At 55.9% G+C, this 26,543-nt stretch overlaps 1 protein-coding gene across 2 annotated transcripts in view; it reads left to right on the plus strand.

Moving 5' to 3' along the window:
• Nucleotides 1-26,543, plus strand: part of MSH3 (mutS homolog 3) — a 1,953,894-nt gene that overhangs the window by 1,885,725 nt on the left and 41,626 nt on the right. The window contains exons 23-24 of one of the 2 annotated variants that reach the window (XM_078675311.1): nucleotides 18,708-18,882; nucleotides 20,399-20,653. In XM_078675311.1, coding sequence (XP_078531437.1) covers nucleotides 18,708-18,882; nucleotides 20,399-20,420 — 197 coding nt within the window. In that variant the 3' untranslated portion in view covers nucleotides 20,421-20,653. Of the gene's footprint in view, nucleotides 1-18,707; nucleotides 18,883-20,398; nucleotides 20,654-26,543 lie in introns of those variants that run through there. The other variant, XM_078675310.1, reaches the window with a different exon arrangement.

Raw genomic sequence — 26,543 nt, forward strand, 5'->3', positions numbered from 1 at the left:
TTTAATTATGTTTTAAAAACAAAAATAATGTCATGAGCAATGCTAGTAGCTCTAACTTTAACAAAGACAAGACCATTGCATTGTAAATTCTTGATGTGTGGTGTTTTCACTCTATTAGCGTTCAAAGTATTGCACAAATACTTTACACGTTGTCTGTAAGCTAAGCCTGACTGTTTTATGTATCATACCACATCCTAGAAAATTCTTATGCTGTAATCCAGGAAGTGCATTGCTTACATCATAAAGCAGGACTTCTCTGGTGAATGCAGAAGCCTTCTAGATTACACCTCACCTCTAAAAATAACATATTCAGAGTTGTATACAGGAATGTTTAATTGAAGTATAATCTACAAATTACATTTATAAAAGTTCTATATCATCTGTTATGTAATTTCTAACCAAATAAATGTTTTCATGTGGTAAACAAATGCTACATTAAATGATTGTTGAAAAAGTACAGCTGACAAATATTATACCTTATTCATATTTTGTAATGTTCCCATTCTGTTCCCAAGGTTGTATCAGCAGGTTTTTGTTCACTGTGAGCCTGCCGCTCGAAGAATATTTGTGCCGTGGTTGTCTTCTGTGCCATTGATTGTACATTCTATTGTGGTCCTTGTTAGAAATGGGATCCCTGGCTGGCCAGGGTTTGCGCCAAAGTCAGTCAGAGACGACCACTTCCACGTCAGGGCAAGGGAGTTACACGCCAAGATAACCCCTGCTCACCCCCTTGGTAACGTAGCACGAGCAGTAAGGCTAAACTCGGAGGCGATGTGAGTTAAGTGTTTGCGCACGCACCCCCAGCAACAACACCCAAGGCCCAGCACAAAGGAAACTCCACACGAGGTTATGTATAAAAATAGCCTTTGTATTACACCAAAACACATTAGATAAAAACACACACTTTACAATGTGCCAACAGGCACGGGCAGAATTAACAGGGGATATGTTCAAGACAGGGCCACCAGGACCACTGTCAGGAATCAGCACTTTTAGAACTTGCACTTGGAATATCACTTAGAACATAACATAGAAAATCACTGTAGCACATAACCAGTGTTAGAAAGGCGATCCCCGGGGAGACAGAAGATGTCTGACTGACCCCCCCCCCCCGAGACCCACTTCCCCTTATGGAATTTGGCTGAGCGCCGTCGAGAGGCCTCCTTGGCGAGGCTCCTCTCCTAGAATCGTAACAGCAGAGCAATCACACCACTACAAAGGGACACCACACAAGAGGGTAACTTCTTAGAATCTTTATCTGCAACAACGATTGGTTCTTTCGGCAATATGTACAAACGGATCGAGGGATCCTTAGAGTCTCGGTAACTGGGGGAAAAGGGTAGCGGGACAGTCTTGGTACCAGTCTGGCACAGGGGTACCCTACGCTCAGCTCTCAATCCTCGAGCTGGGGGGTTCCGCGAGGTCGGGCCGCGGCAGCGCCAGCAGGCTCCGAAGATGGTTTCAGCGAGATTGGGCCGCGGCAGCGCCAGCAGGACCCGAATTTGGTTTCAGCGAGGTTGGGCCGCGGCCGCGCCAGCAGGCTCCAAAGATAGTTTCAGCGAGGTTGGACCGTGGCAGCGCCAGCAGGACTCCAAAGGTGGTTTCAGCGAGGTTGGGCCGCTGCAGCGCCAGCAGGACTCCAAAGATGGTTTCAGCGAGGTTGGGCCGCGGCAGCGCCAGCAGGCTCCAAAGATGGTTTCAGCGAGGTTGGGTCGCGGCAGCGCCAGCAGGACTCCAAAGATTGTTTCAGCGAGGTTGGGCCGCGGCAGCGCCGGCAGGCTCCGAAGATGGTTTCAGCGAGGTTGGGCCGCGGCAGCGCCAGCAGGCTCCAGAGGTTCAGGGTTCAAAGTAGCGAGTTCTTCTCAGGGTCAGCCGCGACAGCGTCAGCAGGGCTCTCGACTCCAGGATACAACTCCCGACCCATTCCAGAGCTGCCCCAGATATAGATCTGGAGTCCTTTGATGTCCGGACCCTCGCGCCTGGGGGTCAGAGGGGCTGGGATGAGAGCGTCCAGACACCCAGCAGGGGGGTGGAGCCAGCGCCCAGGGAGGCCGGAGGGCGATCGAAACCAGGCGTCCGGGGACGGCTGGAGGCCCATCGAAACTCCCCTCCTCCTGGATCCGTCAAGTGGCCGCTTTACCACCTGGTTGGATCTTGGTGCCTCGATGTCGGGGCTTCGCGGGGGCTGTGGCCGAGGTCGGGCCGAGGCCACGCGGTCCGGACGTGGAGGGTCCAAGATGGAGTCGGGGCCTTAAATGGTGGCCCGGGATTGGGGTCGGATCCGCAGAGTGGGGCGAGTAGGGGTCGCCGGGCTCCTAAAGGGGAGAGCCGGGGGTCTCCAGGGGTGGCGGCTCTCGTGAAGGTTGGAGGGGATAGCTTTAGGCCGGGAGACAGGGGTCGATGCTGTCCGGGGCCCGTCAGGCGGGAGAAGTGGGACCACGCCACGAGGCCGGGTCCAACACACGTCCTCCCCAGCTGAAGGCGGGGAGAGTCACCCATCTTCTTGGGGGTTCTCCTCGTCGAGGTGGAAGAAGCGGGACAGGCCGTCGGCGTTGGCGTGGTCGTTGCCGGGGCAATGTTCCACAGTGAAGTCCATCCCTTGGAGGGAGATGGACCATCGCAGCAACTTTGGGTTTTCCCCTCGCATTTGCATCAACCACCGCAAGGGTCGGTGGTCAGTCTGCACCCGGAAGTGGGTGCCGAAGAGATAGGGTCGGAGTTTCTTGAGGGCCCACACTAAGGCGAAGGCCTCTCGGTCAATGGTGCTCCAGCGTTGCTCTCGGGCCAGCAGACGTCGGCTGATGAAGGCCACAGGTTGATCAACTCCTTCGGTGTTGAGTTGGGAAAGGACCGCCCCGACACCGTGCTCCGAGGCATCTGTCTGGACCACGAATTCACGGCTGTAGTCGGGGGCTTGGAGCACGGGGGCGGTACACATCGCTGTTTTCAGAGTCTCAAAGGCGTCCTGACACTCGGGGGTCCAGTGCACCTTCTGGGGCTGCTTCTTGGAAGTGAGTTCGGTGAGGGGGCCAACAATGCTCCCATAGTCCTTCACGAAGCGCCGGTAATACCAAGTGAGCCCCAGGAAGGCTCTGACTGCTGTCTGGGTGACCGGGGGCTCCCAGGCCATGATGGCATCGATCTTGGGTTGAAGGGGAGCCACATGGCCGCTCCCCACTTGGTGTCCCAGAAAGGTCACGGAACCTTGGCCTATCTGGCATTTGCTTGCTTTGATTGTCAGTCCGGCCCGTCGGAGGGCCGTCAGGAGCTCCCAGAGGTGTTTGAGGTGCTCGGCCCAGTGGAGGCTGTATACCGCAGTATCGTCCAGGTATGCGGCGCTGAACCCTTCTAGCCCTGCCAATACCTGATTCACCAGCCTCTGGAAGGTTGCGGGGGCGTTCTTCATCCCAAAGGGCATTACCCTGAAGTTGTAGTGGCCATCGGGGGTCGAGAAAGCGGAGCGCTCTTGGGCGCCCGGAGAGAGTCCGATCTGCCAGTAGCCGGAGGTTAGGTCGAAGGTGCTCAGGTAGCGGGCCGCCCCCATGCGGTCGATCAGTTCATCGGCCCGGGGAATGGGGTGTGCATCGGTCTGGGTGACGGCGTTCAATCCCCGGTAGTCGACACAAAATCGCAGTTCGGGAGTGCCGCCAGGGGCGGCGGCTTTTGGGACCAGGACGACTGGACTGGCCCACGGACTGTCGGAGTGTTCGACTACCCCCAGGGCCAGCATCTTGGAGACCTCCGCTTGGATGCAGGTCCGAACTCGGTCGGGAACTCTGTAGGCCCGGTGTCGCACAGGCGGGCTTTCCCCGGTGTCGACATCGTGGACGCACCACTGGGTGACTCCGGGGGTGAGGGAAAACAAGTCTGCGAATTGACCCAACAATTTCCGGCAATCCTGGGGCTGTTCTGGGGTCAGGGCGGAGGAGAGTGTGACCCACCCGACGGAGCTGTCTTTTTCGGAGTTGCTCAGGAGGTCAGGTAGGGGCTCGGAGTCGTCTTCGGCCCCACCATCGGTAGCCATCAGCAGGCTAAGCTCCGTTCGGACAAAGTGCGGTTTGAGCCGGTTGGAGTGGAGGACCCTGAGGGGGTTCCTGGGGGACTCCATGTCCACCAGGTAAGTGACAGGGCTCTTGCGCTCCACCACCTTGAAGGGCCCCGTCCACTTGTCCTGGAGGGCACAGGGTTCGACCGGGGACATGACCCAGACCTGTTGTCCCGGCTCGAACTCAATGGTTTTGGTCATACCAGCGTTTCATCTCCTCTTGGCTGACCTCGAGGTTGGCTTCTGCAAGTTCCCGGAACTTCCGAGTCTGATTTCGGAGGGTCAGGAGGTACCGGTAGACGTCGGGGGGAGCATCTTGGACTGGGACCTCCCAGCCTTCTTTGACTAGGCTGAGGGGACCCCGGACGGGGTGTCCGTACAATAGTTCGAAGGGGCTGAATCCCAGGGACCTCCCGATAGACGAAGAGGAGGCAGGGCAGCAGCACGTCCCATTGGCGACGTAAGGGCTCCTCCAGGCCCATGATCATCCCTTTGAGAGTTCTATTGGAACGTTCCACCAACCCATTGCCTTGGGGGTCGTAGGGGGTCATAAACTTATACGTGACCCCGCACTGGTGCCACAGGGATTTCATGTATCGGAAGATGAAGTTCGTACCCCAGTCACTGACGACTTCTCGGGGGAAGCCCACTCGGGAGAAGATCCCCATCAGCACCCGGCCCACCATGGGGGCCGTCACAGTTCGGAGAGGGATGGCTTCGGGATAGCGGGTGGGATGGTCCACCAGGACGAGAATAAACCGGTGTCCTTGGGAGGTGCGGGGCTCCAGAGGCCCCACAATGTCTATTCCCACCCGCTCGAAGGGGGTGCTGACGACTGGAAAGGGTTGGAGGGGGGCCTTGTGCTTCCCTCCACTCTTCCCGCTGGCTTGGCAGGTGGGGCAAGTCCGGCAGTGATTGTTCACATCATTTTCCATTTTTGGCCAGTAGAAATGGGTCACCAGGCGGCTGTATGTTTTGTCCTGCCCCAGGTGCCCGGCGAGGGGCACGTCGTGTGCCAGGTTCAGGAGGAAGTCTCTGAATCGGAGGGGGACCACCAGCACCCGGCCGGCCCCCAGTTCGGCAATCTTTTGTTCACTGTAGAGGAGATTGTGGTCCCAATAGACCCAGTGGGACCCCGAGGGGTCTCCGGCGGCTTGATTGGCGGCTTGCTGTTGGATTCCCTCGAGGGAGGGACAGGTTTTCTGTTCTTGCCGGAACTGTTCTCGTGTGGGTCCACCTTCTTGGCGCCATTGGGCTAGTTCCGGGAGATTGCCAAGCTCAGCAATTTCTTCACTGTTGGGTCCCAGTGGGTCGGGTTCTGGGTCGTTGTCTTCGGATACGGCGGGCGGCGGCGGTGCGGGCCACTCTGGGTCTTCAGTCGGGGCGGCTTCTGTTGGGGTGGTGGCCCGGGCGGCCATGGATCGGGTGGTCGCGCAGGCCCACTCCGGAAGGCCAAGCATCCCCAGATGCTCTCTCCATTCGACGCCGGCCCAGGGGTAACTTTCTAGGTCGTTCCCGAGGAGGCAGTCCACGGGGGCATCGTCCCGGACGGTCACTTTCAGCATGCCTGTTGGACAGGCCACATGAAGGGCTCGCTCCCTCCCCGCAGGACAGGGCCCGGGCCACCGTCAGCACCATTGCCCGGCCCAGCCGCCATCTTGGACACAGCACCACGCGGCCGCGCGGCCTCAGCCCGACCCCAACCCTGGGCCTGGCCAGGCCCCGACATCCCGGCACCACCCTCCACCCAGGAGGTGAACGGACCACTTGGCAGGTCAATGGGAGTAAGAAGTGTCGATGGCTCTCCCCCGCCAGGTGCCGAGCACCCCCAGCCTCCTCGGGCGCTGGCTCCACCCCCCTGCTGGGTGTCTGGACTCCCTCATCCCAGACCTCCCGACCTCCAAGAGCGAGGGTCCGGACATCAAAGGGCGCCAGACCTATAACTGAGGCCGCCCCAGGACAGGAAGGCAGTTGTATCCTGGAGTCGAGAGACACCGCGACGAACTCATCCTTGACGGACTGCTGGCGCTGCCACAGCCCTGCCTTGTGAACTATTGTCCTGCCTGCTGGCGCTGCCGCGGCCCTCTGCAACCTTCCTCCTCGTGGGACCTGCTGGCGCTGCCGCGGCCCTCTGCAACCTTCATCCTCGTGGGACCTGCTGGCGCTGCCGCGGCCCGTTGTAACCTTCATCCTCGTGGGACCTGCTGGCGCTGCCGCGGCCCGTTGCAACCTGCATTCTCGTGGGACCTGCTGGCGCTGCCGCGGCCCGTTGTAACCTTCATCCTCGTTGGGACCTGCTGGCGCTGCCGCGGCCCGTTGCCACCTACGACCTCTTCGGGACCTGCCGGCGCTGCCGCGGTCTGACCCATCCGAACACCGAGCTCGAGGATTGTGAGCTATCACCGTTACACCTCCGTACCCGTGGGTACCAAGACTGTCCCGCTACCCCCTTCCCTTACTAGAGACTAGAATTGAGAGGATCATCGTGTCCTGATCGCCTTGTATCGTACCACTCTACTACCAGAAGTGCCTATAAAAGGTGTTACCCTGATCTTTGTGTGGTGTCCATCTGTGGGGGGGAAGTTACCTGTCTGTGCGATCACTGTGCTCGGCCGACCCTCCAGGTCCCCGTCTAACATTGGTGGCTAGCGGCGCGATCCGAACCAACGCGTACCGTACAGACAGTAACTCACCCTACGACTAAAACCACAATGACGACCAAAGAGAGCGGATCGGCGGAGAAGTTCCAGATGGAAAAGCTGGAAGAATACAACCACCGAGAGCTCAAACAATTTTGCATGGACTTAGGCATTGCTACCACCGGGCTAAGCACAAAAGAAGACTTCAAAAACGCCCTAGAGGCCTGGACAGAGACAAATACCGCAACCCCCCGGGACCCCGCAGCCCCGGAAGTCAACACCACCCGGACGGAGGAACGGAGAACAGGCCCTTCCCGTGAAGAGATCCAAGAGCGGGAAAAAAATAGATTACACTAGTTAGACTTGGCACGACTCAGATTAGACGGAGAATTGAAACTGGCGGAACAAAAAATAAACTTAGAACACTTACGGCTCAGAGAAGAGCGAGAGGAAAAACAGAGACAGAGAGACCTCGAAGAAAAAAGACTGGCATACGAGCACGAGTGCAAACTAGCGGAGATAGAAATACGCAAACTGAACAAAAACCTAGGGGTGCCCGAGCAACCGCACTCCCCGGGTCCTACCGAGCAGAAGGTCCACATCCCCAAGGATGTGGTCCGAGAATATCACCGGAACGACGACATACAGCAGTGGTTCAAGGCCTATGAGATTGCCATGACCGCCCACCGGGTCGCTCGAAGTGACTGGGGAGCCGGTCTATGGGGGAGATTCGTCAACGAGGGTCGTGATGCCCTGCTGCAGCTTCCGGACCATCAAATGACGTCCTATGACCACATGAAGGCCGCCCTCCTCAGTCGATATGGGCTTACACCCGAAATGTACCGCCAGAGGTTCCGCAACTGCACCCGGATCCCAGGTACAACGTAGTTGGAATACGTGAACTATTTCAGCCGAGCCTTCGAGGGGTGGATCAAGGGTAACAACGTAACCACTTACGAACAACTCTTCAATCTCATTGTGTGGGAGCACCTCTCCAACAACTGCTTCGTCGAGCTCAGGCAGCACCTCCTCGACAGTAAATTGACTGAACCCCGGCAGCTCGCCACCGAGGCTGACCGGTGGGAGAGCACCCGAGTGGGCCGGAGTGGGCCGAATGAGCAGAACAGAACCAACCAAGGTCATCATCGTCCCCGAGGAGGAGGAGGAGGCCCGGGCCGGGGCAGAGACGCCGCCCCGGCCGCGCCCACTAACGCCACCCCGGCCCCAGCAGGCCGGGGAAACCCCCGATGCGCCCGGGGTTCCGAGCTAACGTGACGTGTCATCGATGCCAGCGAGTCGGCCACTATGCCAGTGACCCGACCTGCCCGAAGAACCAGGTCCCCGGGCCCCGCCAGATGGCGGCCGCCGCCCTGGGAGAAGAACAAGTCTCCGAAGACACGGAGACCTATGAGTCGGAGCAGTTCGAGTGGGAACCCGCCGCCATGACCCTGGCATGCCTGGGAGGAAGAGACATGGTCCCGCGGACTCCCCTGCCCGCCAACACTCGGAAGTACAGCCAATGGGTGAGCATCAATGGGCGCAAGGCCGAGGCCCTGCGTGACACCGGGGCCAGTGTGACGGCCATCCGTTGTCACCTGGTGACCCCAGAACAAATCCTACCAAACGTACTTTGCCCCGTCCGATCGGCAGATAACTCGGAGAGCCTGTGTCGGATGGCCTGCGTCCCCTTCGAATGGGGAGGAGTGTCCGGCATGCTGAAAGTAACTGTCCGCGACGATGCCCCCGTGGACTGCCTCCTGGGGAACGATCTAGAGAGCTCCCCGTGGGCCGCTGTAGAAAGAAGAGAGCATCTGGGGATGTTGGGTCTCCCGGACTGGGCGTGCGTAACCACCCGGTCCATGGCCACCCGCACCATCCCTAGACCAGAAGAACCAGAATGGGCAGCACCTCCGCCCTCGATCACTCCAGAAGAAGACTTCCTCCAGACCGACCACCCGGACCCCACCACAGAGGGGTCCACACAGCCCCCCGAGCTTCCCGACCTGGCTCAGTGGCGTCAAGAAGGGGGGCCCACCCAGGAACAATTCCGGCAGGAGCAAAAGACCTGCCCCTCCCTCGAGGGATTGCGACAGCAAGCGCTCGCCCAGAGCCAAGGAGACACCACCGGGGCCCACTGGGTTTGTTGGGACAATGATCTCTTGTACAGCGAGCAGAAAATCGCAGAACTGGGGGCCGGGCGAGTGCTGGTGGTGCCCCTCCACTTCAGAGACTTCCTGTTGAACCTAGCCCATGATGTCCCCCTGGCCGGGCACCTGGGCCAAGACAAGACCTACCACCGCCTGGTGACTCACTTTTTTTGGCCCAAAATGAGAAATGACGTCTCCAACCATTGCCGGTCCTGCCCGACCTGCCAGGCCAGCGGGAAGAGCGGCCGCAAACTCAAGGCACCCCTACAACCATTCCCCGTGGTGACCACCCCGTTCGAAAGGGTGGGAATAGACATTGTGGGGCCCCTGGACCCCCGAACAGCACAGGGGCATCGCTTCATCCTGGTCCTGGTGGACCACGCCACCCGCTATCCTGAGGCGGTCCCCCTCCGTACTATAACAGCCCCAGTAGTGGGTCGAGCCTTGATGGGGATCTTCTCTCGAGTGGGCTTCCCCCGGGAAGTCGTCAGCGACAGGGGTACGAACTTTATTTCAAAGTATATGAAATCCCTCTGGCAGCAGTGCGGAGTCACTTACCGCTTCACCACCCCCTATCACCCCCAGGGGAACGGACTGGTCGAGCGGTTCAACCGCACCCTCAAGGGGATGATCATGGGGCTGGAAGAACCCCTACGCCGCCAGTGGGACGTGCTACTACCGTGCCTCCTCTTCGCCTACCGAGAAGTCCCCCAGAAGTCCCTCGGCTTCAGTCCCTTCGAACTCCTGTACGGACACCCCGTTCGCGGGCCTCTCAGCCTAGTGAAGGAGGAATGGGAAATGGCCCCCCTAAAGACCCCTCCCGACGTCTACAAATACCTCCTGACCCTCCGAAATCAGACCCGGAAATTCAGGGAGATCGCTAAAGCCAATCTGGAGGCCAGTCAGGAGGACATGAAGAAGTGGTACGACCAACATGCCTCCTCCATCGAGTTTGAACCGGGTCAGCAGGTATGGGTGATGTCCCCCATCGAACCGTGTGCCTTGCAAGACAAATGGACGGGGCCCTTCAAGGTGATCGAGCGCAGGAGTCCCGTCACCTATCTCATCGACCTGGAGTCCCCCCGGAACCCCCTCCGGGTCCTCCACGCCAACAGGCTCAAACCCCACTTCATGCGCTCAGAGCTCAGCCTGCTGATGGCGACCGACAGTGGCACAGAAGGAGACTCCGAGCCCCTCCCTGACCTACTGAGGACTCGGGAAAGAGATGGCTCGGTGGACGGGGTCCGACTCTCCGAGGCCCTGACCCCAGAGCAGCGTCAAGATTGCCGGGCCCTCCTGCTGCCGTTCGCAAACCTGTTCTCCCTCGCACCCGGAGTCACCTCCTGGGGCCTGCACGACGTGGACACGGGGGACAGTCCTCCTGTCCGACACCGGGCGTACCGAGTACCGGATCGGGTACGTACATGCATCCAAGAAGAAGTCTCCAAGATGCTCGCCCTCGGGGTCATCGAGCCTTCGGACAGTCCCTGGGCCAGCCCGGTCGTCCTGGTCCCCAAGGCCGCGGCACCGGGCACCACGCCGGAGCTCCGATTCTGCATCGACTATCGGGGGCTGAACGCGGTCACCCGAACCGACGCTCACCCTATCCCCCGAGCAGATGAACTAGTCGACCGCATGGGGGCAGCCCGCTACCTAAGCATCTTTGACCTGACAGCGGGCTACTGGCAGATCGGCCTCACCCCCAGGGCCCAAGAACGTTCCGTTTTCTCCACCCCGGACGGGCACTACCATTTCAGAGTGATGCCCTTCGGCATGAAGAACGCTCCAGCCACCTTTCAAAGACTGGTGAACCAGGTATTGGCGGGCCTCGAAGAATTCAGCGCCGCCTACCTGGACGACATCGCGGTATACAGCCGCCACTGGGCCGACCACCTCCACCACCTCAGAGCGGTCCTGCAGGCCCTCCAACAGGCCGGCCTCACCATAAAGGCCAGCAAGTGCCAAATCGGCCAGGGGTCCGTGACCTACCTCGGACACCAAGTGGGGAGCGGTCTGGTGGCCCCCCTCCAACTCAAGGTAGCTGCCATCCAGTCCTGGCAACCCCCCGAAACACAAACAGAGGTCCGAGCCTTCCTGGGGCTCACCGGATACTACCGGCGGTTTGTGAGGGACTATGGCAGCATTGTGGGGCCCCTCACGGAACTCACGTCTAAGAACAACCCAAAACGAGTCAACTGGACTCCCGACTGTCACGCGGCCTTCGAGACGCTGAAGGCCGCCATGTGCACCGCTCCGGTGCTCCAGGCCCCCGACTACAGCCGCGAGTTCATCGTGCAGACCGATGCCTCCGACCATGGTATTGGGGCCGTCCTCTCCCAACTGAACCCCGAAGGAGTGGACCAACCCGTGGCCTTCATCAGCAGACGCCTACTGCCCCGAGAACAGCGCTGGAGCACCATTGAGCGAGAGGCCTTCGCAGTGGTATGGGCCCTCAAGAAGCTCCGGCCGTACCTCTTCGGAACCCATTTCCGGGTACAGACAGATCATCGGCCCCTGCAATGGCTCATGCAGATGCGGGGGGAGAACCCCAAACTATTGCGATGGTCCATCTCCCTGCAGGGGATGGACTTCACTGTGGAGCATCGCCCTGGCCAAGACCACGCCAACGCGGATGGCCTGTCCCGCTTTTTCCGCCTCGACGAGGAAAGTCCCCAAGAAGATGGGTGACTCTCCCCGCCTTCAGCTGGGGGGGACGCATGTTGGACAGGCCACATGAAGGGCTCGCTCCCTCCCCGCAGGACAGGGCCCGGGCCACCGTCAGCACCATTGCCCGGCCCAGCCGCCATCTTGGACACAGCACCACGCGGCCGCGCGGCCTCAGCCCGACCCCAACCCTGGGCCTGGCCAGGCCCCGACATCCCGGCACCACCCTCCACCCAGGAGGTGAACGGACCACTTGGCAGGTCAATGGGAGTAAGAAGTGTCGATGGCTCTCCCCCGCCAGGTGCCGAGCACCCCCAGCCTCCTCGGGCGCTGGCTCCACCCCCCTGCTGGGTGTCTGGACTCCCTCATCCCAGACCTCCCGACCTCCAAGAGCGAGGGTCCGGACATCAAAGGGCGCCAGACCTATAACTGAGGCCGCCCCAGGACAGGAAGGCAGTTGTATCCTGGAGTCGAGAGACACCGCGATGAACTCATCCTTGACGGACTGCTGGCGCTGCCACAGCCCTGCCTTGTGAACTATTGTCCTGCCTGCTGGCGCTGCCGCGGCCCTCTGCAACCTTCCTCCTCGTGGGACCTGCTGGCGCTGCCGCGGCCCTCTGCAACCTTCATCCTCGTGGGACCTGCTGGCGCTGCCGCGGCCCGTTGTAACCTTCATCCTCGTGGGACCTGCTGGCGCTGCCGCGGCCCGTTGCAACCTGCATTCTCGTGGGACCTGCTGGCGCTGCCGCGGCCCGTTGTAACCTTCATCCTCGTTGGGACCTGCTGGCGCTGCCGCGGCCCGTTGCCACCTACGACCTCTTCGGGACTGACCGGCGCTGCCGCGGTCTGCCCCATCCGAACACCGAGCTCGAGGATTGTGAGCTATCACCGTTACACCTCCGTACCCGTGGGTACCAAGACTGTCCCGCTACCCCCTTCCCTTACTAGAGACTAGAATTGAGAGGATCATCGTGTCCTGATCGCCTTGTATCGTACCACTCTACTACCAGAAGTGCCTATAAAAGGTGTTACCCTGATCTTTGTGTGGTGTCCATCTGTGGGGGGGAAGTTACCTGTCTGTGCGATCACTGTGCTCGGCCGACCCTCCAGGTCCCCGTCTAACAATGCCCGACACCCCTCCCCACTCGAAGGGGATACGGGCCATCTGGCACAGGCTTTCGGAATTGTCCGCCGACTGTACGGGGCACAGCACATTGGGCAGGATCTGGTATGGGGTCACCAAGTGGCATCGGACCGCCGTCACGCTAGCTCCGGTGTCGCGAAGGGCCTCGGTCTGGCACCCATTAATGGTGACCCAATGGCGGTACTTCTGAGTGTTGCCCGGGATCGGGGCCCGGGGGATCATGTCTCTTTCGCCCAGACATACCAGGGACATAGCGGCGGGCTCCCACTCGGCCTGGTCGGGGTCATAGTCCTCTTCTTCACCCTTTTCTTCTCCCAGGGCGGCGGCGGCGATCTGGCGGCTCGGAGGACCGGTGGTGCCGGGTCGTTGGTTCATCGGGCAGAGGGGGTCATTGGCATAATGACCGTGCCGCTGGCATCTGTGGCAGGTAACGTTCGGGCGGGGCCCCGGCCGTGCTGGGGGGGACCCTCTTCTGGCCAGGGATGGTGAAGTGGAGGTCGGGGGCGGCCCCGTGGGGGAGTCGCGGTTCCTGTTCGGGCCCCACCCGCCGCCTCGCGGGCGGTGGTTCCCCGGGGAACCTCGGCCGTAGTCTCCCATCGGGCTCCGGGGGACCCGGGTGCTCACCCATCGATCGGCCTCGACGGCGAGTTTACGTGGCTCGGTCAGTTTGCTGTCGAGGAGATGCTGCCGGAGTTCGATAAAACAGTTGTTGGAGAGGTGCTCCCATACAATGAGGTTGAACAGTTGCTCGTAGGTGGTGACCCGGCTGCCTTTGATCCATCCCTCCAGGGCTCTACTATAGAAGTTCACGTACTCCACCCATGTAGTACCGAAGAGTTTTTTACAGTCTCGGAATCGCTGCCGGTACATCTCGGGGGTGAGTCCATAGCGAGTAAGGAGGGCGGCTTTCATGTGTTCATAAGAGGTCATCTCTGCGTCTGGGAGCTCTAGCAGGGCGTCCCTCCCTTCGTTGACAAACTTCCCCCACAAGCCGGCACCCCAGTCTTTCTGGGGTATTCGATGAGAGGCCATGGCTACCTCGTAGGCCTTAAACCACTGCTGGATGTCGTTGTTTTTATAATATTCCTTGATGACATCTTTGGGGATGTGGACCTTCGTGTACGCAGGAGGAGGTGGGCTCCGATTCCCGGAGGCGCTGGCCTCCCCCGTCTTGGCCTTGATCTCAAGTTCTTTTAAGCCACGCTCGTGCTCGAACGTGAGCTTCTTCTCCTCCAAGTCTCTCTGCCTTCGTTTCTCCTCTAGGTCTCCTTGCAGCCATAGTTGCTCAAGGGCTATCTTTTTCTCGGCCAGCTGTAGTGCTCCGTTCAGACGGAGTCGGGCGAGCTCCAATTCGTGGAGCCGGCTCCTTTCTCGCTCTCGGGCGTCTTCGTGGGAGAGGCCCGTGTCTATGTTTGTAGGTCTTTCCCCCGCTGGGGTTGCGTCGGTCTCCGGGTGCATGTTCGGAACGGTGTTGTCTTCGCTCTGGGGTGGCGTTGCTCCTGCCTCCACCCACGTTTGTAGGGCCTGCTTGAAATCCTCCTTGGTGCTTAGTCCAGTGGTAGCGATGCCCAGGTCCTTGCAGAATTGTTTCAATTCTTTGTGGTTATATTCTTCCAACCGTTCCTTCTGGAACTCTGCGGTCGGTCTGGTTTCTTTGGTTTCATGGTTGCGGTGTGTTTCTGTCAGTAGTGGGTGAGTCACTCTCTGTACGATTTGCGTCGGCTCGGATCGCACTGCCTGCCACCAATGTTAGAAAGGCGATCTCCGGGGAGACAGAAGATGTCTGACTGACCCCCCCCCCCCAGAGACCCACTTCCTCTTATGGAATTTGGCTGAGCGCCGTCGAGAGGCCTCCTTGGCGAGGCTCCTCTCCTAGAATCGTAACAGCAGAGCAATCACACCACTACAAAGGGACACCACACAAGAGGGTAACTTCTTAGAATCTTTATCAGCAATAACGATTGGTTCTTTCGGCAATATGTACAAACGGATTGAGGGATCCTTAGAGTCTCGGTAACTGGGGGAAAAAGGTAGCGGGACAGTCTTGGTACCAGTCTGGCACAGGGGTACCCTACGCTCAGCTCTCAATCCTCGAGCTGGGGGGTTCCGCGAGGTCGGGCCGCGGCAGCGCCAGCAGGCTCCGAAGATGGTTTCAGCGAGATTGGGCCGCGGCAGCGCTAGCAGGACCCGAAGATGGTTTCAGCGAGGTTGGGCCGCGGCCGCGCCAGCAGGCTCCAAAGATAGTTTCAGCGAGGTTGGACCGCGGCAGCGCCAGCAGGACTCCAAAGGTGGTTTCAGCGAGGTTGGGCCGCGGCAGCGCCAGCAGGACTCCAAAGATGGTTTCAGCGAGGTTGGGCCGCGGCAGCGCCAGCAGGCTCCGAAGATGGTTTCAGCGAGGTTGGGCCGCGGCAGCACCAGCAGGACTCCAAAGATGGTTTCAGCGAGGTTGGGCCGCGGCAGCGCCGGCAGGCTCCGAAGATGGTTTCAGCGAGGTTGGGCCGCGGCAGCGCCGGCAGGCTCCGAAGATGGTTTCAGCGAGGTTGGGCCGCGGCAGCGCCAGCAGGCTCCAGAGGTTCAGGGTTCAAAGTAGCGAGTTCTTCTCAGGGTCAGCCGCGACAGCGTCAGCAGGGCTCTCGACTCCAGGATACAACTCCCGACCCATTCCAGAGCTGCCCCAGATATAGGTCTGGAGTCTTTTGATGTCCGGACCCTCGCGCCTGGGGGTCAGAGGGGCCGGGATGAGAGCGTCCAGACACCCAGCAGGGGGGTGGAGCCAGCGCCCAGGGAGGCCGGAGGGCGATCGAAACCAGGCATCCGGGGACGGCTGGAGGCCCATCGAAACTCCCCTCCTCCTGGATCCGTCAAGTGGCCGCTTTACCACCTGGTTGGATCTTGGTGCCTCGATGTCGGGGCTTCGCGGGGGCTGTGGCCGAGGTCGGGCCGAGGCCACGCGGTCCGGACGTGGAGGGTCCAAGATGGAGTCAGGGCCTGAAATGGTGGCCCGGGATTGGGGTCGGATCCGCAGAGTGGGGCGAGTAGGGGTCGCCGGGCTCCTAAGGGGGAGAGCCGGGGGTCGCCAGGGGTGGCGGCTCTCGTGAAGGTTGGAGGGGATAGCTTTAGGCCGGGGGACAGGGGTCGATGCTGTCCGGGGCCCGCCAGGCGGGAGAAGTGGGACCACGCCACGAGGCCGGGTCCAACAACCAGTAACTACTGGTAACCAGGTAAGTACCACCTACGCAACCCTAACCACCTTGGGAGAATATTGCACAGGGAACCAGGACCTCACTAGAACCACCTGTACTAGCAAGAACAACCACCTAAGTATCACCATACATTTAGGAGTATATGCATAGGAACATTTAACACATGATGCATAAACATACAATCAGCGGTGTAAGGAAGGAAAACACATGATGCATAACCAGCACATTCAGAGGTGTAAGAACAAGGCATATGACACATAAAAACACATTCAGAGGTGCAGGAAAACACAATTGCGCCAAATTCACATTAGTCACCACCTGTGACTGTCCCTAGGCCAACTGGCCTCTCTAGGGCTAGGACGCCCTGTGTCCCCAAATGTCAGGGTGGCCTAAGAGTGGCAGCTGCCCACGAAGTGCTGGGCAGCTGGAGAAAATGATGGGGCCAACGTGGGAGCCTCGCAGGCTCTGAAGAAATAAAATGTCCCCCTGAGCCTCTCAGGGCTCTAAACAAATGACTGGCCCCTTTGAGCCTCGCTGGGCTCTTTGCACAACAAAATGCCCCCTCTGAGCCTCCGTGGCTCTAAAGACAGAAATGCCCCCGAGCCTCTCTGGGCTCGAAAACAACAATGAGGCCCTGGAGCATCGGGGCTCCTAATTGCAAATGTGGCCCGACGTTGGAGTCCCTCACGGGGGACTCAGAAACAAATGCAAATGCCCCAAGAGCCTCGGGCCTCGAAACAGAATGCAGCCTGAGCCATGCAGGCTCGTAAATACAAATGGGCGGGTGGAGCCTCTCGGGGCTCGGGAAACAACGGTGGCGCTGAGCCTCTCGGGGCTCTGACAACAGAAATGCCCTGCAACCGTGGGAGCGGCCCGCTGTCAAGTGGGGCCGCTCGGGGTGAAGGCACCGGCAGAGCGCCACTTCCCTCCTTCTCCCCCCCAGCCGACTTTGACTCACCGGCTTCCGTGGGGGGGGGGGGAAATCTTCTCTCCTTGCTCCGGTCTTCTCTCTGGTGCGGCTTCACGAGAGCTCCCGCTCCTCGGGGCTCTCTCTGCACACTCCTCCCTCTCTCTCTCTCTCCGGGGCTCTCCCTCGCTTTGGGAGCCCGGGGGGGGCTGAAAAGACGCCGGCTTCTCCTCTCACCGGAGCGCGTGGTGGGCTCCCGTCCGCTTCCGGTTTTGACTCGAGCACTTCCGGGTGTCCCTCGGTCCCGTCCCGGGCCTGCCTGACTTCCTGCTGTGGGCCGGGCGGCGGCGAAGACAATTTCGCGGGACAATGCCGGGTGGGAACCGGCTTTCTGCAAACAAAGCGCTCCCAAGCGCTATAAAGGCAAATCCAGCGCTCCCAGCGCTAGAGGGGCAAGTAAAGCGCTCCCAGCGCTAGGGCCCAGATAAAGCGTTGCCAGGCGCTTGAGGGCAGTGAGTTCAGCCAAAAGTCCTTCAGGAATGCAGCAAGGCAGGGGGGGGGCAAGGCTGGGCCAGGGGCCAGCTCACTGGGCCCTCCAGGCAGGAACGCAGTCCCAAGTGGCGGTTCCTCCTGGCACCAGCAGCAGCAGCCCCCCTCAAGTAGGACCAGGAAGAGAACAACTTGTAAGAGGACACAGCCCCTTCTTATACATGAAATCCCTTTGTCTGTAGGTGCAGGGTGGGGGAGAAACCAGTCGCAGCTGGTTTTGGAGCAACCTTGATGTGCTCAGCCCCTCACTCTATTCACTGGCAGGGCTAGGGTCGTTAGACGCACCACAGGGGGCGGAGCCAGCATTTTGTGGGGAAATCCCAGCCCTATTCAGGACCCAGGTGCACTCCTCCCCAGCCATCAGCATACTAATCTCACACTCACCACCGGGCAGACCCATCATGACTCATGGAGCCTGGCATCCCAGCCAGCCCCAGCCAATCACACGCCAGCACCTTTACAGCACACGCAAAGCCATGTCTAGAAGTGGCACTTCCACACTAGACACATACACGCCGCATGCATCATCTCGCAGCATTCAATCACACGAGTCCGCACATACCAGACTCGAGCCTGTACACCCCACGCATCAGGAACTACCAGGGACACAGATATTCCCCATGCATTCCTATGGGGGGGCAGGCCAACCTTACTCCACGCACTTTCCACTGGGACACAGTGAAAGTGCGCAGAACCCAAAAATCACCATCACCAGGTCACCATTAAAAGCAAAAAGTTTAGGGGTGAACCTGCCAGAAGGGCCAAGTCCAACAGTCCTTCTTCACCGTTAATGTTAATGGTTGTATATGCCATTGTGGTCCTTCTCCTGTGTCGCTGGTTGAACATGCCCTTGTAGTCTTTCCTCGGTGTCTCTCATTGCATGTTCCACTGTACCAGTCTTGCCTCATTTATTAAGACCTGCCTAATTTATTAAACATTATGAAAATTATATCATATTTTGCAGTGCAATTCTAATCTATGGCAGCTGATCTTTCCCTAATCTTGGGACAACCAGCAACAGTCTTTAGTACTGCAAGCTTTGCTTGTTCACTATCACGACTCCGTGTAACAAACTGTGGTACTCGTCTTGAGTAGTAGCCTCTTGAGAACCTAGCATTAGCAAAGAGTTGCTATATGAAATACTGCTCTGTTATTTTGCAAGGCCTAGCCAGAACGCAAACAAATTCACACCTCAGTGTAATTTAGGCATCATTAGGAATTCAACCTATTCAGTGCCACATTCAGGATTGCCATTTCACTGGTAAATAGCTTGAGTATTTTTTTATCTTTCAGAATGGTTAATAAGTACTTTATTTTCTAGTAAACGTGCATATAGATTGTTCTAGTAAACGTGCATATAGATTGTTCTCATAGCATAATAGACATTTACTTCTGTTTTTTTACTATAGGATTGGAGAAGGAACTGAACCCTGAGTTTATCACTTTTTTGTATCAAATAACCAGAGGCGTAGCTGGTAGAAGTTATGGCCTAAATGTTGCAAAACTGGCAGATGTTCCTGAGGAGGTCTTGAGGAAAGCAGCTAAAAAGTCCAATGAACTAGAAGAAATAGTAAATACAAAAAGGTGAGATTAAATATAATGCATTAGTCAATGTTATTATCAAAGAAATGCATTCAGTTTTTCACGATCTCAGATATCAAAATACTTCAGAATAAACGCATGAAAATATCATTTTATGACGTTTATAAGCAAATAATTGATTACTAATATTTAACTTTATTGGAGGATTCCCTTTAATTACTGTGCAAACCTGAGTGTCTTTTTAAAAATAAGCATTTTTATTAGCATTTTCAATCTACAACATGTAGACCAATAACAGCCAACAGTTCTTCAGTGATCAAGTGGCATAATGATACATTGATTCATAACACATTTATAGAATTAGGATAGTCTATTCTATGTGAAAAAGGAACTGCTGCAAGGATGCCTCCCATAATCTAACGTAATTAATTCAACTAATAACCAATATGCGCAGGGTGGTATAGAGAGCGTCATGGGTTGCAGGGACGGATACGAGGGCGCGAGGGCACCATCCATCTGGATAGAGGGGGCCGCAGGGGTCAATTGCGTACACTCCACTGCCAGTAAACCATTACAACCCAAGCACAGCCAGCCACGAGGAGGGCCTACTGGAGTTTCGATAGCCCCCCTCATCCATCAGAAATCCCCCCTCCCCCATCAGAAATCCCCCCTCCCCCCTGGGCCAAGCCGCCCTTTAGTCCAGGATCCCCAACCATGGGCCTATTTTACCCTCGTGGCTGATCTCCTTCTTTTTCCCTCCATTACTCTGCGATGGCGCGCCTTCACAGTCCTCTCGATTCCTCCCTAGTCAATGCTCTGCTCTTTGCTCCGGCCCAATGAGAAACATCACGCCTGCAGACCCCAACCGTAGGCCCACTCATAGATCTCCAGGCAATAGCTATTCACATCTGGCTAAGACTAAGACGAGGCCGATAAATGTATTTCCGACTTTCCTGGCAGTCGGGCGGGATAATAGCCCTAGTAGACACACATCCACTGTGAAAGCAAGAGTGCAGCCCGGTGTCGTGCCCACCACCATCAATACCTCTTCCCAGAACCGGCATAGTCCAGGGCACGCCCAAGTCATTTGTACAAAATTTGCATCCTCAAGCTTGCACCTCGGATAACCCAGACCTTCACCACCATATACAACCTGAAGCCTATGCGGGTCATGTAGGTCATATGCCGATAATTAAACTGCATACATTTCAGCCTTGTATTTTGCAAGACCGATTTAGGATACGCCAGGGCCCTGTTCCATTATGAATCTGTGAGGCCCCTCCCAAAGAACGCCTCCCATCTCCCACACAGTCTTAAAAGGGGCCCACGAGTTGTCTCAGTTAATAAGCAATAAAACCATTCACCTGGTGTTGTGCAGTACCTAGTGCCAACAGGGAATGCAGTACCGGGTGAGTTGCGGGTTCCTCACTACCCCTTTCCCGTAGGGCTTTAACAGTCTATAATATGAATAATACACTGCTATATTTCTTTGTATAATTTTGCTTGTTTATAATGTAGTTACCCGGATATTTGATACCTGTTTTGTTTTTGTGAACAGATTTATAAAGTATCATCTGTGACTCCTGAGGAAGGCGTTTTCTGCCGAAACGCGCGTCGAGTTTTTATATTCTCCAGCACCTTTAACATCTATTGTAACCCTGAATGTATTTTTTACTGAACCTTGTATAATTATATGTCACATCTATATGGTTTTTTTAATACCTATATATGTTGATGTATGTTTTTATGATTAATGTTTATTGTCATCATATAGATTAACTTTTGGTTAGTTTCTATATGATTTTTATTATGTCTATTAAAAACATGTTTTTTATATAAATTTCACTCGATTGTCCCTTTCACTACTGGGTTTTGTTTAAATTGTTCACTTATCTAGTGGATGGCCTAGGATTTTTCTACTCACATGTTTGTTACCTGCCCTAGGAATCTGTATATTATTACTACCCAGGGGGTCCTTGTTTATTTCATCTGTTTAACAGTCTGAGCCAGGGCTTCGTATTGGAGAAACTGTCCAGTGGAAGGCCCGAATCTTCGACCAGGGTCATAAAAGGAGCAAGGGTGTTCAAGTGGTAGCAGTCCCCCACTGTTTCTAGCCCCACCGTCATCCAGGTCACCAAGTGTTCTGCTGTGAATACTATTAGGGGTTTCCTATGGGGCAGTCCGATAAAGAGGAGTCCCCACAGTTTTTGTCCTGCATCTCTTCCAACAATGTATAGCTGTGGACAGTAACATAGACCGATACAGCAACTCAATTGCCGGGTTGAGTAGCTTAGCTATCAGGGTGGTGTAGTGCATTACGGAGTCTGTCCACCCAGTCTCTGCAAGCTGCAGACCCTACCAGCCATTGTGCAACCCACTGTAACTGGGAAGCCAAGTAATACAATTCAAAGTTTTATACTCCCAAGCTACCCTCAGACAGTGGGGTATCCAAAAACACCCTCTACCATCCCCCATCCCATATAAGGTCCCGTAATAAGGAGTGCATTTGACTAAACCAGTTAGGGGAAATATCGGTCGGGAGGTTAACAAAAAGTACATTAAATGCCAGGCCAAATAAGAGTGGCAATAATGGGCAACCCTGCCTGCTGCCACGAAAGATCTTGTACTGTGGGGAAACCAACCCGTCGTCTTAACACGTGCTGTAAGGTTTCCATAGAGCAGCCTAATTCACCGCACCCACGCACCCCCAAGGCCCATCCGCTCCATGGTCTCAAACAGAAAATCCCAGTGGACCATATCAAAAGCCTTTTCAAAGTCCACTGCCTGCGGGAGGGCCTGAATCTCAGGGTGGAACAACAATGTTTACAGTCTATGCAAATTATGTAACGTACACCGAGACAGGATAAGCGCGTTCTGTTTTAAAATCCATAATGAGCATGGAAAGTGGAATAAAGTCAGCTGAACAAGCCCTGGGGTTTTAGTCTTGGGGAGGGGGATCACCACTGCCTCCTGAATAGACTCGGGGAGCCGAGGCACTAGAGCCGCAGCATAGGCAGAAAAAAACTCTGCAGAGGGGACCCTCATGGCCCAGGGACTTCCCAGCAGCCATACTTGTAATAGCCACGCAAACTTCCTGCTCTGTCACTGGACCCCCTCAGCACCTCCCGCACCTGTGTGTTCAGCACCAGGAGTTGCAAAGTATCAAAGAAATCTCAAGGAAATCCCTCCGGACCCTCAGGAAGATGGGTAGGGGTGCACTACATAACCCTCCAAAGTAATCCCGAAACAAGGCATTAATTCCCACCGAGTTATACACGATCTTCCCAGACTCTGCCCACAACTGCGTAATTGGAGATCCACAAGACTCTGGCTGCACCAACCATGCCAGCATCCGACCAGGCCACCTTTCTTCATCCTCCACCCTCGTGAGATAACTTCTATAATCATGGCAATGCAATATTTCAAGCGCTTCCTCAAGTTGTCGTTGCGTTTCCTGCTGACCTACTGAGTCTGCAGCCGCCGTACCCTGCACATTTCCCAGTCTGTGGAGGCGGGTCTCAAGAGCCTCCAAATCCAAGTGTAACTCGTGCAGTACACCTACTGAATTCCCCAAACAGTGTCCGCGCACCACTATTTTAGATGCCTACCTCCCCATCAGTGCCATAGAAACTGTACGTACATTGTCTAAGAGGTAATTTTCAACAGCAGTGCCAAGAGTTTCCCTGAAGCACGTGTCCTCAAGGGCCCTTGGGTTAAGCAGCAATAGCGGTATCAGGGGACAGTCTCCCACCAGTCTATCATCAAGTAGGAGGGGGCTATGGTCTGATATTGTGCTACTCAGATACTCAGTGTGGGCGATGCTGAGGTTCAGTCCAGAACTTAGTAAGGCATCCAGCCAAGCATGCAACTGGTAGGTGGATGAGTCAAATGAGTAATCCCTTCCATCTACATGCTGTAACCTCCAAACATCCTCCAGTCCCCTGTGTTGCATCCATTCATGGAACCCAGCAGCAACAGCGGTGAGCCTGGGCCCCAGGCATTGGGGGTGTTGAGCGATCCAGCATAACATCTGACACATAATTATAAACCCCACTCAGAAGGATTCCAGCCCTCGCAATGTAAATGAACTGAAACACACAGAAAATATCCCCAAACATGAACTTCCCATCCCAGGAGCAGTCTGGCAACAGCCAGCTGCCCAAACCTGCCCAAACCTCAGGTAAACCATCAAAACCAACAGGGGACCAAATCAATCTCAGGTTCAGCCCTCCGAGGGGGTGCTGGCTGCAGTCCCAAGGCCAAAGGTCTTCAGCCCGCCCACAGCGCGTTTACACCAAAGCGCTCACCAGGCTGTTCCCCCCGCACCGAACAGTTCCCAGGTGTCTCACACCATGCATTCCATCTCTGGGACTCCCAGGTTGGCCATCAGATGATTTTATCTGTCGTACCCAGTGTCACCAATGGCATTGAAGCACTGAGGCACTGTCAGCCCATGAGAAGTCCGAGTCCGATCCCTCCGTCCCGTTCACTGAATGAGAGCCAGTCTCCTCGCCTTTCCTGGCCCCCTTCATGAGTACCACCACTGCTTGCAGAGCTCCAGCCCTTTCCTTTTTGGTTTGTGAGGTACTGGGTTTCCCCAGTTTGCCCCTTCGACCTTTCCATCAAGGCCTTTGTCTCGGTTTCTGTTAGAAATGGGATTTCTGGTTGGCTACGGCTTGTGCCTAAGCCAGGCAGAAACCACCACTCTAGTCATGGCAAGGACATTACACGCCAATGATAACCCCTGCTCACCCCCTTGGTAGCTTGGCATGAACAGTCAGGCTTATCCTGGAGGCAATGTGTAAAGCATTTGCGCAACACACACAGCAACAACATACTAGGCACACCACAAAAGGAACTCCACACAAGGTTATATCAAAGATAGCCTTTGTATTATGATAAAACACATTAGAATAGTAATCACACAACATACACTGTGCCAACTGGCACCGGGCAATATTTACAGGGGAATATATACACATGACAGGGCCGTTTGGACCACTGTCAGAACCATCACTTAGTAAAGATAGTAAATGTAGAACATATATTAAACATAAAACACAACCAGTATTACTGGCAAACACTATACTCAGCATCATCCTGTAACACAAATCATATTATGCACAGTATCACATTTAGGCGTGAATTACATTCTGCGCCAACCTCACCAGCATAAATACATTATGCAATTTTTTCATGAGTCTGACGGCATTAGACTATATCCTCCTAAGCATGACTCACATTAGGGGCATAAATCACAGTGGAGGATAACCTCCCAACCATAAAGCATAACCTCCAACATAAACTACAGTTATAGGCATCAAGCAGGGTGCGTAAATCATACTATATGAATTACATTTCCTAGCACCACAAGCCCTACAAACATATCAGTCCCCCTGGCCAGCTGGCCTTTTCAAAGGGGCTCAAATGCCCTATGTCCAAAAGTCAGGGCGGCTGCCACTGCAGCCTATTTCACGAGTGAGCAATTGCGCGTACCTAAACGTGCCAGCTGACGCTAATTGCCGTGTAGCTGTAAAAGTACTGGGGCAAAGGAGTGCATCTCACTCCTACCTCTCACAAAAAGGCCCCCCAGGAGCTGTGGGCCTAAATGTAGCAGCTGGCACTAAGTGCTGGGCAGCTGTGAATAGAAAAATAGGCACCTGGCACAACTGTGCCCTCTGGGCCTCACTGAGGCTCTGGAAACAAACATGCCCCACGTTGCAGTTGCCCTCTGTCAAGCGGGGCAACTGTAAAGAACGATGGCCAACACCAGGAGATCATGGGCCCCTCTCGGCCCTCTTTCAATGAAGTTGCCCCCTCGTTGGAGTGGCCCGCTGCCAGATGGGGCCACTCAGGAAATAGGCACGGGGCCTGGACCGGCACCACAACTGTGCCAAGAAATGCTCCCATCGGTGGGGCGGCTGCTCTACTACAGGAACGCCCAGACACTAGCGCTGAAGGGGGGGGGGGCACAGGTGACCTTGGAGCGACCCGCTCTCCTGCGGGTCCGCTCGAGGGATAGGCACTGCCTGTGCCTCGATTCTACTCCCCATCCCCAGCCATCCCCTACTCACCGGGCTCTCGGCGGGGGGGGGGGGAACACTCCTCATCCCTGGCAATGTCCAGCGCGGGGTGGGTCCCTCCTGGATTCTCTTTCTACTTTACCCGGCCCCCTCCTGTGACCGGGGACTCTGCATCGATACGGCCTCCTTCTGGCCGTCCCGTGGGCGCGGGCTTCCCTTGAGGAAGCAGAAGTCCCACCCCATTTCAGGCACCATGTTGCCTGACGTCCAGTTTCGGGCCGCTGCGGTGATTCTTTACAAGATGCGACAATGAGGACTAGGCTCCCTCTTGATTTAAAAATATAAAGTGGGTGCGCTCCCGCTAGGAAAATAAACTCAAAGCAGCCATGTGGGGTGGGCACCCACCATTTAAATAACAAAAATGAGCGGGGTGGGCACCCGCCAAAAAAGGCACCAAAATGTGGGGGAATCCCCACATCGGGATTCCCTCGAACTGCAGCCCCGCACTGCGAAGGCCACGCTCTCCCTCTCCTTTGGGGAAAATTAGAATAAAGCGCTCACAGGGCCTGGAATACAGCAAAAAGGTCCTGAAGGTCCTGGACTATCCGTACAAGCAAAAGGGTCCCAAAAGTCCTTAGGGATCAAGGGGGCAATGCAGGGCCCAGGGAGGCAAGCCCTCATGGCAGCCCCCCCTGGGCCCCAGCAGCAGCACGTCTCGGCAGGATTCAGGAACAATAACTGAACCTCTTCATGGGTTCACAGCCCCTATATTTATATCAACTTTTCCTTTGTGTAATGTGCATGGCATGGGGGAACCAGATGCAACTTGTTCAGCGGGGATTTGGAGCACTTTGTTTTGCAAGCTCCTCTGCCCTTTTGTCAGGTGGGGGCTAGGTGATCAGACACACCCCAGGGGGCAGAGCCAGCATTGTACAGGGCAGGCACCATCCTATTCAGAGTCAGGGGATTACCCCTCCCACAACTCTCAGCCCAGGTGTCCCATTCAGCCTAGTGCAGACTCATCCTACCCCTCTTGGAGCCACACACACCTCCCAGCTCATGCAATTCACATCATGCAGGCAGACACATAGCACACAGAAATGCCAACTTCTAAAAGAAGCATTTCTAAGATAACGACAATAAATCTGGGCACACCATTGCGAAGCATTTATTCACACAATTTCAGACATACCAGACTTGACCACACTGCTCCTCTCACAACAGGAATTACCACTGACACACACTGATCAGGGAATCCCCTATTCTGTAGTAGGGGATCTCTGTGTATATACAAACAATAAGAGAGAGAGGGAGAGTCGTGAACACTCTTAGTCCCCAAATTATAATATGTAACAACAACAAAAGAGTGTTCCTGTTCTGGTTCAGGTGGAAAAAGGGCACAGAGCACAAGGAAACAACAAAGCCCAATAGGTTTGTTAGGAAAGCCCTCACTCACCGACCTGGTCGGTGACTTGCTTCATCATCGGGCCCCACCGGGTGTGACCGAATGTCACCCCGGTGTGCTTCGACGCCAGAGTTACTGCGGAGCTGGTTTTCGTGATGGGAGGGCTATGTGGAAAATTACGTGAATAGTGTCAAGTGGTGAGATTAAAATTGCCTTGTATGTGTCAAAAATTTAATTTTAATCAAAGACCATCAAGGGCAAGGTTAAAAAATGTG

Source organism: Lissotriton helveticus, chromosome 2_1, assembly GCF_964261635.1.
Source record: "Lissotriton helveticus chromosome 2_1, aLisHel1.1, whole genome shotgun sequence".
Taxonomy (NCBI): Eukaryota; Metazoa; Chordata; class Amphibia; order Caudata; family Salamandridae; genus Lissotriton; species Lissotriton helveticus.